At 55.2% G+C, this 14,012-nt stretch overlaps 1 protein-coding gene and 1 long non-coding RNA gene across 2 annotated transcripts; one reads left to right on the top strand and one right to left on the bottom strand.

The window, feature by feature from the left end:
* Positions 1-2,864: 2,864 nt before the first annotated feature.
* Positions 2,865-11,050, top strand: AQP2 (aquaporin 2). Its single transcript, XM_055296272.2, has 4 exons — positions 2,865-3,317; positions 6,344-6,508; positions 6,819-6,899; positions 7,591-11,050. Exons 1-4 carry the CDS (start codon positions 2,958-2,960, stop codon positions 7,798-7,800), a joined length of 816 nt encoding a protein of 271 aa, XP_055152247.2. The 5' UTR covers positions 2,865-2,957; the 3' UTR covers positions 7,801-11,050.
* Positions 11,051-11,623: 573 nt separating this feature from the next.
* On the bottom strand, positions 11,624-13,899 carry LOC129491763 (uncharacterized). Its single transcript, XR_008660609.2, has 2 exons — positions 13,751-13,899; positions 11,624-11,817 (listed from the first exon to the last, which is right to left on the bottom strand). It is a non-coding gene; the product is annotated as an uncharacterized lncRNA (long non-coding RNA).
* Positions 13,900-14,012: the final 113 nt, after the last annotated feature.

Here is a 14,012-nt window from a genome sequence, read left to right as displayed (position 1 = left end):
ATGGGGTTTCTCCATGTTGGTCAGGCTGGTCTCAAACTTCCGACCTCAGGTGATCCGCTCACCTCAGCCTCCCAAAGTGCTGGGATTACAGGTGTGAGCCACCATGCCTGGCCCTCATCTTAACCATTTTTAAGTGCACAGTTCAGTGGCATTAAGTACATTCACATTGCTGTGAATTCATCAGCAATTTTTGTCATGTTCTAATTAATAGTGCATGATAGATGCATAGACTTCCTAAGACATAGCATAGTGGCCATTGTAGAAAAAAATGCAGCCATCCCTGCAGGTGAGCAGAGCTGCCAGCCAGAAGCACAGCCAAGCCCCACCAGCTTTGATGAGAACACCTTCTTCCTCCCTGGCATGAAGGGAAAGTCAAATGCAAACACAGGCACAAGCCAGGTCATCGTTGGCCCCTTCCCCTCCTCCCAGACTAGGGGCCAGATCAGAATGTGAGTCCTGACTACTATTGTAAGCTGTGCGGCAGGTCACACTCTCTCTGGAATTCATGTTCTCATCATGGAAACTGGAATCCACAAGCAAGATGATCTCTAAGATCCCATTAGCTTCTAAATGTATGATTGTGTAACTGAACAACCACACAACACACACACCACAAACATACGCAAATTCGGGTTGGGGCTTTGTGGGCTCCAAGGAGAAGCTGTCACACCTATCCTGGTGTATTGGGAAGCAAGAGATTTTTACCCGACTGGGTTAGGAGTGGTTCTTCCCAGAATCAAGGGTCAGTAGGCCACTCTGTCAAGATCGTGAATACCTTGACCAAAGGAGAGACCAGAAAGGGTGTGGCCCATCTGAGAGCACACAGCAACTAAATGGTTGGGTGTGGATTTAGAAGCCGCTGTCACAGTTTCAGTTCACATGAGGCCCAAGGAGAAGTTTTTCCAGGAACCCCTGAGACTCAGTCCTGAACCTGGCCAGTTGGGGTGGACAGTATATCCGAAAGTCAGGAGAAGTGATACATGAAGCCACAAAAGAAAGGAGTAGGCCAGGCGCGGTGGCTCACGCCTGTAATCCCAGCACTTTGGGAGGTCGAGGCGGGTGGATCACAAGGTCATGAGTTCGAGACCAGCCTGGCCAATATGGTGAAACCCCATCTCTACTAAAAAAAATACAAAAATTAGCTGGGCACGGTGGCATGTGCCTGTAATCCCAGCTACTCAGGAAGCTGAGGCGAGAGAATTGCTTGAACCTGGGAGGTGGAAGTTGCAGTGAGCTGAGCCACTGCACTCCAGCAGTGGGGAAGGCATGTTCCCTGGGTGGGGGCAGAGGCACACCCAAGCCAGACCCCTCGGAATCCTTGTCTCTTCCTATGTGCAGAGTCTGGAGGTGGGTCCCAGATGCCCTTTATATGACAGGGGTTGGAGTCCCCCTCTCTGTCGATCTTCTCCCGGAGGACCCAGAATGCCTGAAGTTGGGAGGGATGGCTGAGGGAAGAGTGCCAGGGCGCCAGGTGTCTATGTGTCAGGCCAGGTGTTAGGCACTGGAAATACACTGCAGAACAAACCCCACAGGAATCCCTGCTCTTTTGGAGCATCCCTTCTGTATGGGTAATTTTTATTCTTTCTTCCTCCCCTTCCTCTTCCCCTTTCTCTTCCTCCTCCTTCATAATAGCAGGAGTCATGAGTCCTCATATGTATGTGTATGATACATTCTCAGTTGCAAAATATTTTCCCGTTCATTATCTCACTGCATTCTCAAAACAACTTTATGGGGTAGGCATCCACACTCCCATTGTCCAGACAAGGAAACTGAGGCACAGAATGTGGCTCGGTAGTGTGGGGTGTGGCAGAAAGCTCCAGACCAGGCCCCAGTCCCGGCTCAGCCACTGCCCTGCTGGAGCATCCTAGATAAGTCACTCCCCTCCCCGGGCCTATACTCACCCCTCCTGCCCACCCCACATCCCCATGACACAACACAAAGCGTTCCACTCCAGTCTCCAATCTCTCCCAGATTTCTGTTCCTGGGACTGTCACTTGCCCAGGGACCTGCTGGACAGGAGCTAGGGCAGGGTGCAGAAACCCGTCCTTCTGCCCCCACTCTGAGCCTGACCCTGCTGTGAATCCCCAGGAGAGGGAGCGAGGCTGGAGGGATTAGGGAAGGGCCAGTGAGTGGGGCTGGGGAAACTTCTAGACTTGAATGCCTCCAGGACCCCAATGGCCACAGCAGCATTGATAGCAGGAGGCAGCACTGCCCAGATGCTGAGCTGAGTGGGCACCAAGGCCAGAGAGCTGCTTATCGGCATCACAGCCGCCCCGAGCCTGCACAGCTCACTGCCCCACAGAATTATGGGTGATTAGCTGCAAGAATGCAAGCACAGAAGACACAAACCTTTATGCCTTGGAAATTTGTCACAAGCCAACCAGTTGTTTTCCATCCCTGTGAAGCAGGAATAATTGGAGATCTGACAGAAGAACTTCCCAGTTACCAGAAGGGGCAGCACTCATGTACTCTCTTAGTTTTGTGTGAGGTGTTGCCCCTGACTTGGTCAACAGTTTGAGTCAGAGAGAGGGGCGCCGGGCACAATCCCCACCAGAGGTTCCCATTCACAAGACCCTGTGGGGGCTGGGAGATGCCCTGGGGCAGCAGCCCTGGGGTAACCAAGGGAACAAACACGGAAAACCAGGGACGTCAGTCCTTATCTGGAGCTCATTAAATGGGGAACATCAGTCAGCTGTGAAGGCCAAGATAGGGTGATAGGCATGTGGGTGGGCTGGGATGGGGCATGGGGGCAGAGGCCGCCATGGAGGAGAAGAGGCATTGGCCTCAACGACTCCACCTCCCCGCCACGTGCCCAGATCCAGGATGGAAGGACCCTATAAATGACCACAACCCAGCCTCCCCAGAGGCCTTGAGAGAGAGAGCGAGAGAGAGCGAGAGAGAGTGCCCGGAGCCCCCTGGCCCTGAGACGGCTGGGCCAGCCACGCAGGCTCTGCAGCATGTGGGAGCTCCGCTCCATAGCCTTCTCCAGGGCTGTGTTCGCAGAGTTCCTGGCCACACTCCTCTTCGTCTTCTTTGGCCTCGGCTCGGCCCTCAACTGGCCACAGGCCCTGCCCTCTGTGCTACAGATTGCCATGGCGTTTGGCTTGGGTATTGGCACCCTGGTACAGGCTCTGGGCCACATAAGCGGGGCCCACATCAACCCCGCCGTGACTGTGGCCTGCCTGGTGGGCTGCCACGTCTCCTTTCTCCGAGCCGCCTTCTACGTGGCTGCCCAGCTGCTGGGGGCTGTGGCCGGAGCCGCTCTGCTCCATGAGATCACGCCGGCAGACATCCGCGGGGACCTGGCTGTCAATGCTGTGAGTAGCCACAACTTTGCCATCCACAAGGGGCAGGTCCTGGGGAATCCCTTGTAAGGGATGAGATGGGAGGGATAGGCTCTGGGTGAGGTGGGGAGAGAGATGGAGACAGAGGCAGAGAGAGAGAGAGAGAGAGAGAGGCTGGAGCTGGGAACACAGCCACCATAGGAGGGTCAGGATGAAAGGAGCAATGATAGCAGAGCAAAGGCAGGATGCAGACAGACTGCTGGCTTCTTCCACCCTGACCGTCGTGCAGGAAGAGCCTCATCCAGGTTTCTGTTGGACTCAACGCCTACATTACAGTGAGGACAGGGCTATACCTCAGCAGGGGTTGATGTCCCAAGCAGACATGCCTTCCAAACTGCGGGGAGCCTTGGAGTGATCATCACAGGGTTCTCAAGAGAGAAGAGGGGCCCAGCATTTCTTCTGCTTTGAGGGTTTGCAGGCCCCATGGCAGGTGCTCCTTACGGGCCAGGCACGGACACACAACAGCCCTGCAAGCAGCAATGGGCGTACTCACTTCTCCAAACCCTGAGGAGGTTCCCGGAGCCCATAAGCTGGCTGCTGATTACATGATACAGGCGCTAACTGGGCCCCGTGGGCCCTTTGGGAGCTGAGGGTGGTGCCACAGTCCCTTCCCCCATGTCCCACCCACTTCTCCTCTCAGGTCTGTGTGGGCCCTGTGAATCCAAGGGACATGAGTGTGGAGGAATGACCTGTGCCCCCAACAGATCACCTCTCACTCTGTACCCCCATCCTAAGCCAGGACAGCAAGTGCCTCTTTTGTTCCTCAGTCTCCAGTAGTTCCCAGCCTTTTCCATCCCTGGGCCACTGGACAAGAGTCCCGATGTCTTTGACGAGTCCTGCACAATCTCTGTGGCCACCCCCTTCTCTGCACAAGTGGCCCTTCCTCATTTGTGGGAAAGAGGTATTCCAATTAGGGAACTTCTCTGTTTTGTTTTGTTTTGTTTTGTATTGTTTTGTTTTGTTTTGTTTTTGAGATGGAGTCTCACTCTGTTGCCCAGGCTGGAGTACAATGGTACAATCTCAGCTCACTGCAACCTCCACCTCAAGCCATTCTCTTGCCTCAGCCTCCCGAGTAGCTGGGATTACATGCCTGGGATTACACACCTGTAATCCCAGCTAATTTTTGTATTTTTAGTAGAGACAGGACTCACCATGTTGGTAAGGCTGGTTTTGAACTCCTAATCTCAAGTGATCCACCTGCCTCAGCCTCCCAAAGTGCTGGAATTACAGGCATGAGCCACCACACCCAGCCTCTGTTCTTTAAAGAGGAAAATATGACAAGGCTGGGGGCCAGGGGCCAAGGAAAGGCTAGGTGGGCAAGCAGAGGAGTGGGCTCATTTCCTCTGAGAACAAAATGAGTTGTTTGCAGCAAGAAGAGGTCTAGTTAGACTGAAAAAGGAACTTCCTGAGAGCATGACCAGGAAGTCCTTCTCTAATAGCAGGGCACTGGGAGTGAGAGGCCATGGGAAGCATGCAGTCCTCCTCCTCCATCATTTCACAACTGACCGGGGCCCTCAGAAGAGAAAGGTCTTGGAGGGCTCCTCCATGCCACTTCTCAGCACTTACCACCTTGAGGACCTGGGGAGAACCCTGCCTGGATGGAATGGGGCAGTGGTGGGACCAACTTGCCCTGAGGCTAAGGAGAGCCAGATGACCCTCAAGACAATCCCAAGTGTCCTTTGAGGACACTGAGAGCCAGCCTGGCCACCAGGAAGTTAATCATTGACATGCACCTGCCCTGTGCCAGGCCAGCTGTCATCTCATCATCGGTACAACGCTGTAAGGGAAATTCTGTGGTTCCCCCTATTGTGAGTGGCAAATTGAGGCTCAACAGTCAATTGATCCAAGTCACAGAACCAATAAGTCATTTCCAGTCCTGCCACAGTCCTCCAGAATCCATTTTCTTATCCCATTTCACAGAAGGAGAAACTGAGGCCAAATTAAATAGTCCCATGGCAAGTCAGAGGCCTCCAAAGTGTCTGCTTCCAAAGCTCTTTTCACTGTCTTCTAGAGACTCTGCCTTGGACAACAACAGGAGGGATTGAGGTTAGACCCTAGAGAGACCCAAGGGTTCTGACCTGATGTCTCGGACCCAGGGGTGGGGGTTCAGGGCCTGGAGAAAGAGCGTGGGAGCTGAGAGCTGTCACTGTTCCACCCAGTGCGGTGCCCAGCCCCAGAAGGCAGGGTGTAGGGTGCAGGGTGACAAAACCCAAGGAGAAATCCAGTGCTGGGCGCAGCCCAGTTATGAAATCACCTCTTTACTCAGCCCCAAGTTCTCTACTTACCCAAGGCAGGGTCTGCTGAGACCATGGGCAGCCTGCATGGGTGTGGAGGCATCGCCCGACGCAGCTCCAGGGCCCTCACCTCAACCTCCATAGGACGTGCAGGGAGCAAACCAACAGAGCAAACCTGAGGCCTGAAAGGCAGCAGGGAATAGACAAGGGTTAGGGAAAGAGGTGGATGCTGGACTCATAGCGGAAAGGGGCACACTAGGACCGTCCCCCCAGACACACGTCCCTCGACCCTGTCCCTGGGAGCCATTTGACCTCAGGAAGAAAGACCACAGGCCTCTCATTGCACCAGGGTCTGATGATCTAGAGAGAGAGGAAGGTCTTCCTGCTGACTGGCCTAAAGCTTCCCGAGGCAGTTGAAACCTCTTCCCTTCTTGTTCATCGGAAAACAGAAATTCTGGATCTCAGCATTCTTTTCCTCTCATACTGCAGGCTCCCAACCTCAGGCCCCAATCTAATGGGCTACGGAGTCAGTTTTGCTACCTCTGGCGGGGGGACCATTGGCATCCTGGGGGATCATAAGCTGCCTTTGGGCCAGGGCCCAGGAAGAAGGGATCAGTTGTTCCAGCTAAGGTGTCTGGCAAGCCCAGGTGTTCTGGCTCCCAGCCCAGAGGCCCCCTGGTGCCTCGACTGCAGGTGGACAGGAAGATGGAGCCAGAGAGGAGAGTGGGCTCAGTGTTCCCCTACCTGCCTCTTCTCTGTCCCCAGCTCAGCAACAGCACGACGGCTGGCCAGGCGGTGACTGTGGAGCTCTTCCTGACACTGCAGCTGGTGCTCTGCATCTTTGCCTCCACTGATGAGCGCCGCGGAGAGAACCCGGGCACCCCTGCTCTCTCCATAGGCTTCTCCGTGGCCCTGGGCCACCTCCTTGGGGTAGGTCATGGCCATGGATTCCAGCCTCCCTGGAGGAACAGACACACAGACCACTCCAGAGACAGACACAGAGACCCCAAGAGGGACACATACACAGAACTCTCAAGAGGAACAAACACCCCAGAGGTTTGACTCCCAGATACCCCAGAGGGACAGATATCACTCCAGCCCATCTGTAAATAAAACGTGAAGTTAATTTTCCATCACGTGGGTTCCCTTTAGGCTGAGGTCAAGCACTGCAGTGTGGGACAAGGACTTCCTGCCCTGTCCTCATCTCCCTTCTCTCTTTGATGCCCTCCTCCCACTGCAGATCCATTACACCGGCTGCTCTATGAATCCTGCCCGCTCCCTGGCTCCAGCTGTCGTCACTGGCAAATTTGATGACCACTGGGTAATGGCTGAAACCTCCTGCCCTCCCCTTCCCTAGAAACTCATTTTAGAGGGAGAACAAGAGCTGGAATAGCATGGGATGGGGGCTCAGCGGCGGTACCCCAAACCCTCCACACTCCTCCTGGTCCTGGGGGGCCTTGGGTTCCACCCCTCAGATCTGATGCCAAAGACTCAGTTTCCACATCTGTGAATGAGGATGGCAATAGCTTACCTCACTGGCTTCTTGGGAACAGTAAGTGAGGTTACTGGTGTAACCCAGATAATGCAGTGTCTGGCACTTAGAACTCTGTAAGTGGTAGTATTTAGCACTTATCTGGTGCTTAGTATGTGATGAGCCTTATTCTGAGTGCTTTGCAAACATTAACTCAGTTTTCACAACCACCCTAGGAGGTAGACATTCTTAGAGTGAAAGGCACAGAGAGGGTAAGTAACTTGTCGAAGTGCACACAGCACTTAAGTGGTGGAATCAGGATTCACACACAGGCAGTGGCTTCAGAATTCGCACCCTTAACCCCGCACTGACAAGGCTTCCCCAGCAGCTGGCGTTGTCGTCGCTAATTACATAAATAAGCATTTTACTAGATTAATGGCGGGGAGGAGGGGTGCGGCCGCAGAGTGTGCCGCCGGGGCCTGCGGGCTCCGCGTGCCGGTGCAGGCGCGGGTGCCAAGCCACCCTCTCCGCTCGCCCCCAGGTCTTCTGGATCGGACCCCTGGTGGGCGCCATCCTGGGCTCCCTCCTCTACAACTACGTGCTGTTTCCGCCAGCCAAGAGCCTGTCGGAGCGCCTGGCAGTGCTGAAGGGCCTGGAGCCGGACACCGACTGGGAGGAGCGCGAGGTGCGACGGCGGCAGTCGGTGGAGCTGCACTCGCCGCAGGGCCTGCCACGGGGCACCAAGGCCTGAGGGCCGCCAGCGGCCTCTACGGCCCCGACGGATGCTTGTGAAGCCCGAGGCAGAAGGGCCCACCCCATCCCTCCTCTCCCCCAGGTCTGAAGTTGGCCCCCCAGCGCAGAGTAGCTGCTTCCTGGACGTGTGCGCCGAGGCCAGTGCTGTGAGCAGGCGGGGAGGAGGCTGCCGGAGGGAGCCCTGAGCCTGGCAGGTCCCCTGCCCTGAGGCTGTGAGCAGCCAGTGGTGGCTCCTCCAGCCTTTTGCAGGGAGCTGGGAACTCAGGGGACTGAGCTGGGGAGGCAGGCAGGGGGGTGGTAAGAGGGAACTCTGGAGAGCCTGCACCCAGGTACTGAGTGGAGAGTGTACAGACCCCTGCCTTGGGGGTTCTGGGAATGGTGCAACTGGTTTTACTAGTGTGCAAGTGTGTTCATCCCTGAGTTCTCCTTTGTCCTCACATGCAGGGTTGTGCATGCCCCTGAGTGTGAACAGGTTTGCCTACGTTGGTGCAAGTGTGCACGGCTGGCAACTTCTCATTCCCCTTGCACCCCTTCCTCCCTAACCTGCAATAAATCCACTTCTCCTGCAGTGGATGAGTGTGGGTACCAGCCATCCTCAGGAGAAGGGGAAAGGAAGGAGGCCACTTTGAGAGGGCTGAAGGGAGGGCCTTGATTTCCAGCCGCAATCTGGCTCCTCCTGGAAAATTGCCCCCACCTGCAGCACTGGGCCCCAAGGCTTGCCAAGACTCATTGCTGGAGGTAGAGAGGTGTCAACCAGAGAACAGCTGCCCTAGAAATGGCCTCTGGAAAAAGGAAATTTTTGGTGGCCAAAGATTTCCTTTCTGTGGTGAGGGAAAACCTCTCCAAAGAGGAAGCAGGCATATGAGTGTGCACGCCTTCACGTGTGTGTACGCTGTGTGTGCCCGGGACCCCTGTCTCCAGGGATGCCCCAGACCCAGAGATTAGCCTCCCACTTTGGCAGAGAAAACAAAAGCCCTTTGTGGGACCCGGGCCTTTGTCTTGAGAGAGGGGGAGATTTGCACTTAGACACTTCTTGAAAGGAGACGCTCAGTTTCACAAGTGAGCCCTCTTGCCCAGCATACACTTATGGCTGGCTGGGCAAGGCGCTCAGGCATGCAACCACGGGCACCAGGCAACACCCCTCCATCACCCATCTCACTCTCCCCAGTCCTCGGGCAGCAGCTCCTCCACCCCAGGAATCTCTGTTCCTTCTCTGTCTGCCTCTCCCCAGCCCGTGACCCCTGCTGCTGGCTCCTACCACTGGACAGTCATTGTCGATAGAGCAGCCTGCTGCTCTCAGGACCAGAGAAGGGAAATGACTTCTCCAGGCAGAGGCAGATCGGAGTCTAGAACCCAGGCTTCTAAATTTCTAGGCCAGTACGACTGCTCTTAAAAGAGATTAACTGGGATTAAGTGAGATGACGCATGTAAAGATGCTGTGTAAACTGTAATTCCTAATACCATTATCACGCATTACTAGAATCATTTCATTATTTCTGTTTCCTGGGGGAAGGATGCAGAAGGAATTTGATGCTCAACATCCCTTACCTCCTTTCGTTGATGGCCAAAGCAAAGGAGAGTCCTGGGAGCCTGCAAGATCCAGGCAGAAGGAGATGGGTTTGGGGCTGGCCCCATCCTGGCCCAACCTCTTAACCTCTCCTTACCCTGAATGTGTGCCCTATCTTTTCTCCCACCTCCTTCCTCCCACCACCCAGCCCCATCCATTCTCTCTTTCCCTCTCCAGCCTGCTGTATAAGTAACATGTGGGTCATACCTTGAACCCCCCACCGCCCCATGCTCTCTGTGGCCCCCATGCCTTCAAGACTTCTGTCTGTATCTATCTCACACTGCACCAAGCACCCACTGTGCACCAGGCACTAAGTCTCTAGCCTCTTTCTCCCTTCTGCTCCCATCCAAGAAAGACAGTGTATAAGGAACATCTCTGTAATTGTGTCCCCTCTCATCTATGCTCTTTCCTGTCTTCCTTGACCAAAGCTCTCTTTGAGGTCCAAAAAAGGCTGCCCTGGGCCATACGTGCTATGGAGAGGACTCTCCCAAACCCCCAATGGCTAGTGACAGACACTTGGCCTCACTACCAGAAGAAGCGTGGAGTCAGAAACCAAAGTGACCTCCAGAGCTGTCCTCCTGGCACCTGAGTGTCCTTGCTCTAGAGATTCAAAGGCAGCAAGGCAGTGAGCCATGAGCCCAGCATGGATGTGTCTCAGGCACCTCATCCGCACCCCACCTCACCCCAACAAACTCCTCTAGAAGAAGCCAAGAATTTCTCTCTATGTCTGTTTCACTTCTTGGATTGCATCTCCCCAAAAACTAAATGTGAAATCCCTACCATTTCTAGCCTCTATTGCCCAGATTGGAGTCAGAGGTCAAAAAAGGATTCCAAGTGATGGAACTCCAGGGGTGGAGGGAAATGGGCAGTTCCTGGCATCTCTTGTGTACCAGCTGCTGTGCTGGGTGCCTTGCACGCACGGGCTCATCTAATCTTCCTCAAACTTCGGATAGGTTGGGAAGGACAAAGGCGCCCAGCCATGAAGCGTTTTGCTATTTCCAAAGCTTCCCCTTATAATCCCCTGTGATTATCTCCCAACACTGAGAGAAAGGCAGAGCAAATATTGTTCTTCCCATTTTACAGATTCAGAAACCAAGGCTAAGGGACTGGTCTAAAGTCTCACAGGTAGTATACAGAGGAGCCAAGACTTGAACTCAGAGGTTTTTATACAAAATCCCATGATTTTTCCACTGAGACAAATCCTGGGCTCTTGGGAGGCCCTGGCAGAAGCCAGAACACATGGCTGGGCCTTTCCAGCCCAACCCACTGTCTTTCAGTGGACGGAGAGCCTTGGCGAGGGCAGCAGCGTAGAGAGGGCTGTTTCTGCCCTTTAAGAGCACCCGGTCAGTCAGAGAACAGAGATCACACACACCAAACCAGACAGAGGCAGGGCAGCATGGAGACAGGTGGACAGACCTCCAGGTCCCCAAGCTGGGGACAGAGAAGGTTCTGAGCTGTCCCACACTCCCACTTCGTGCCAAATGACTTTGCACCTGCAAATGGTGCTTCAATGTTGTTTTGTATCTTTAAGCTGTGATGTTGTATATATACAATGCCTCCCAGCTAGACTGTAAGCACTTTGGGGACAGGGCTGCTTCCAGTTCTTGGATGGCATTCTCCTATCTACCTTCCTTCAACTGCTCTGCATATAATAAGCACTCAATAAATGCTCATTTGCCAATAAGTACTGTTTCTTCCACAACTTGGCAGTGGTGAATAGAAATACAGTCCGAGGTAGCAGAAGACAAGCGGAGCTCCCTATCACTTCTACCCCAGCCCTCAACTTCTCCCAGGGAACTCAGAAGTCCCCATATCAGGACAGGAGGGGAAGGGCTCTCCCTAAGACATTCAAATTCCCCCTGCCACAAATGGGGAGACCCATCACTCAGCTCAGAAAGATCCCGGGCATTCCTCTGGAGCTGGCAGGGCAGGGCCTGAGTGCTTGGGCAAAGAGAATTCCAAGACATAATAGGAGTTTATTGTGATGACTTGGGGACAGAGGGATTCTAGTAGTTAGAGAGATGGAAGGGCCTAAGACACAGGCCTAGGAAACAGGATCAGCTGCCCCGTGTGAGTCACCTTGACAGATGAAGTCTCCTTCTTTGGCCTCACCAGGCCCACTCCTGGTGACCAAGTCTGTGTGGCGACCTGTGGTTCCCATCTCAGGTCACTGTGTGACCCTAGGCAAGTGACCTCTGAGTCTGGGTTTCTTCATGGGTAGCTTGGAATCAAATCACACAGTGGAGGCCAATTATAATCTCTAACTTTGTGGATTATATTCGGAATCTCTAAAATGGCAAGAACAAGGTCTTGGCCTTTACAGTCCCTCATTAGTTCAAATCTTCAGGTCGGAGCTTCCCCTGGCAGCCCAGCCTCTTGTGAGCACCTGTGAGTGCTTTCATTCTGAGATGCTGGAGTTTGAGACCTGTGGACTCATGAAGACAGTGCCTGGGGAGAGAGGATGAGAAAGCAAGTGGAAGGGTGCGAACTGGAGGCAAGTTCAGCAGCAAAGGAGCATGGCCCCCAATGGCCTCTGGGGTCATCGGGGTCATTGTCCAGCCCAAGCCCCAGGCCCAGAAGAAAATCCTGCATACAACTGGCATGATTGGCTGGGGACAGAGCGCTGGGACCCATGGAAGAAAGGACAGACTGACCTCCGGCCTTAAGATGAGAGCCTTGGGGGAGGAGCTGCCAGAGCAGGAAATGCCAGAGCTGGGCAGGAACAATAGCGGGGTTTCTTTAGCCCTTGTTTTCTTTGGCATCTTAGCTGCCACAGAGCCCAGAGCCCGCTCCTCCAAGTCCTTAGCATTCCTGCAGGCTCCTCCCCTCAGCCCTGCCTGACAAACTGACAGGGGAGCCACCTGTTCTCTACTTCCTCTGCACCCTCCCGCTGGACTCTTCCCCCAAGCTTAGCACCACACTAAACCCTCAAGGGACTTTTAAAATTAACAGTCACAACGCAAGGAGACCTTACTGAGCCTTATTCTGTGCCAGGCACTGTGCTAAGGGCTTCTCTAACACACATGGGGATGGAAGTCTTTAATGCAGCTCCTCTCCCGGGATCCTGGGGGTGGGTCCTCCCCCTCCTCTAAGCCCTGGTGAGCCCCCCAGCCTCATTCGCCACATGCCCCACCTGGAGTGGATGGGAAGAGGGAGGGGGTGGTATGTGAGGAGGCAGCAGGTCACAAAGCGGTTACAAGCTCAGAGGGAAGGGGGATGGGAACTGGAAGAAAGCGTCACCCAGACCAGGAGTAGAAGAACTTGACTTTGGGGAAACTGAAAAATACCACATGTAAGAGAGAGAGACATGGAAAATGAGGTAGAAACAGACAGAAACAAAGAAAGGCACAAAAATTAAGAGGCAGAGGAAAGTTGAAAATAGCCAAGAGACAGAAACTGCAGGATGAGAGAAATGAATAGAGAGAGACAGAGAGACTAAGACATCAAAAGGCAGGAAGGAAAAACAGAAAATGAGAAGGTGTGAGACAGAGAGAGATGGAGAGGTGGAGAACAGAGAGACTGAAATGAGAAAGAGACCTCTCGGAGAGAGACCGAGAGGAAGAGCTGGCAGAGGGAGAGGGTGAGAGACCAAAGACAGAGACAAAAAGAGAAATAGGGTTTTGCAAAGATTGACAGAAACAGATTTCGAGGGGAGAGAGACCAAGACCAAGTGAGGGTTTGAAGGAGACTTAGGGGAGGTGGAGGAAGAGAAGGCGAGTCTTAGATCCAGGGTGAGGGGCTTCTAGCAGGAAGAGGGGAGACACCAAGACCGTGCTTGGGAGGTCAGTGGTGCGTCTCTACCCTCCCTGCTCCCCCACTCCAACTCCCAGAGTCTCAAGGCCTCGCGTCACACCCCCCTTCCGTCCCGTCGACAAGGGGAACCCCGGCCTGGAAGAGGACGCCTCCGGGGGTCCGTTGCCTAGTCCAGGTACTGCCCAGCTACCGGGCGTCGAGGATTGCGAAGCGTCGGGGCAGGCTGGCACGGTGCCCACTTTTCCCAAAATGCCAGCCTTCCAAGCCCAGAAGCTCGCCCGGCCCAGGCCGGGAGCGGCCCACGTCGGACGGCCGGACCGCCCTGCAGGACCCAGCCCGGCCTCCCGCCCCCGCCGCCGGCCGTAAGGGAGGTGAGCGGCGCCGACCTGCGGGACGAGCATCACTCCGACCCAGCCGGGGATGAGGCGGGTCAGGATGCTCCGGTCGCAGGAGGAAAAGGAGGAGCTGGACCAAAAGCCCGAAGACAAGAACAGGGGAAGGCCGCGCGCGGAACGCAGTCAAGGCCGGCGGAGCTAGACGCCCCGAGGTCCGAGTGAAGCGCTGGGACCGAGCCCCGTCTCCCAGGGAGTCCGGGGCGCACGGCACCGAGGAGAGCGCGGGAGCCAACCTGGGCGCATCATGCGCAGGGCCCGGGACGCTGGGCCGGTCTACACCGCCGCCTGGGTCACGTGGCCCGGACGGGCAGGCGGCTGCCCCGGCCGGGGGGCGGGGGTCGCGCCGGGGTTGCGCTGGACGACGGGGAGCGGCGGGGCCGCAGCGGCCTGGAGCCTCCCAACCCGCGCGCCGCGCTGGCCCCCGAGCGTGGGAGCCGCCCCCTGCCCCCCCGCGCCCGCCCCGCGCCCGGCCGCCCGCCCCCTATATAGTGCGCC

This window comes from Symphalangus syndactylus, chromosome 10, assembly GCF_028878055.3.
Source record: "Symphalangus syndactylus isolate Jambi chromosome 10, NHGRI_mSymSyn1-v2.1_pri, whole genome shotgun sequence".
Taxonomy (NCBI): Eukaryota; Metazoa; Chordata; class Mammalia; order Primates; family Hylobatidae; genus Symphalangus; species Symphalangus syndactylus.
This window is presented reverse-complemented; position numbering and strand designations above follow the sequence as displayed.

Bases quoted from the DNA above. Each gene is read 5' to 3' on its own strand.
- AQP2 (XM_055296272.2), top strand. From the start codon at position 2,958: ATGTGGGAGCTCCGCTCCATAGCCTTCTCCAGGGCTGTGTTCGCAGAG. The intron at 3,318-6,343 runs GTGAGTAGCCAC...CTCTGTCCCCAG, and splicing joins GGGACCTGGCTGTCAATGCT to CTCAGCAACAGCACGACGGC. The intron at 6,509-6,818 runs GTAGGTCATGGC...CTCCCACTGCAG, and splicing joins CCCTGGGCCACCTCCTTGGG to ATCCATTACACCGGCTGCTC.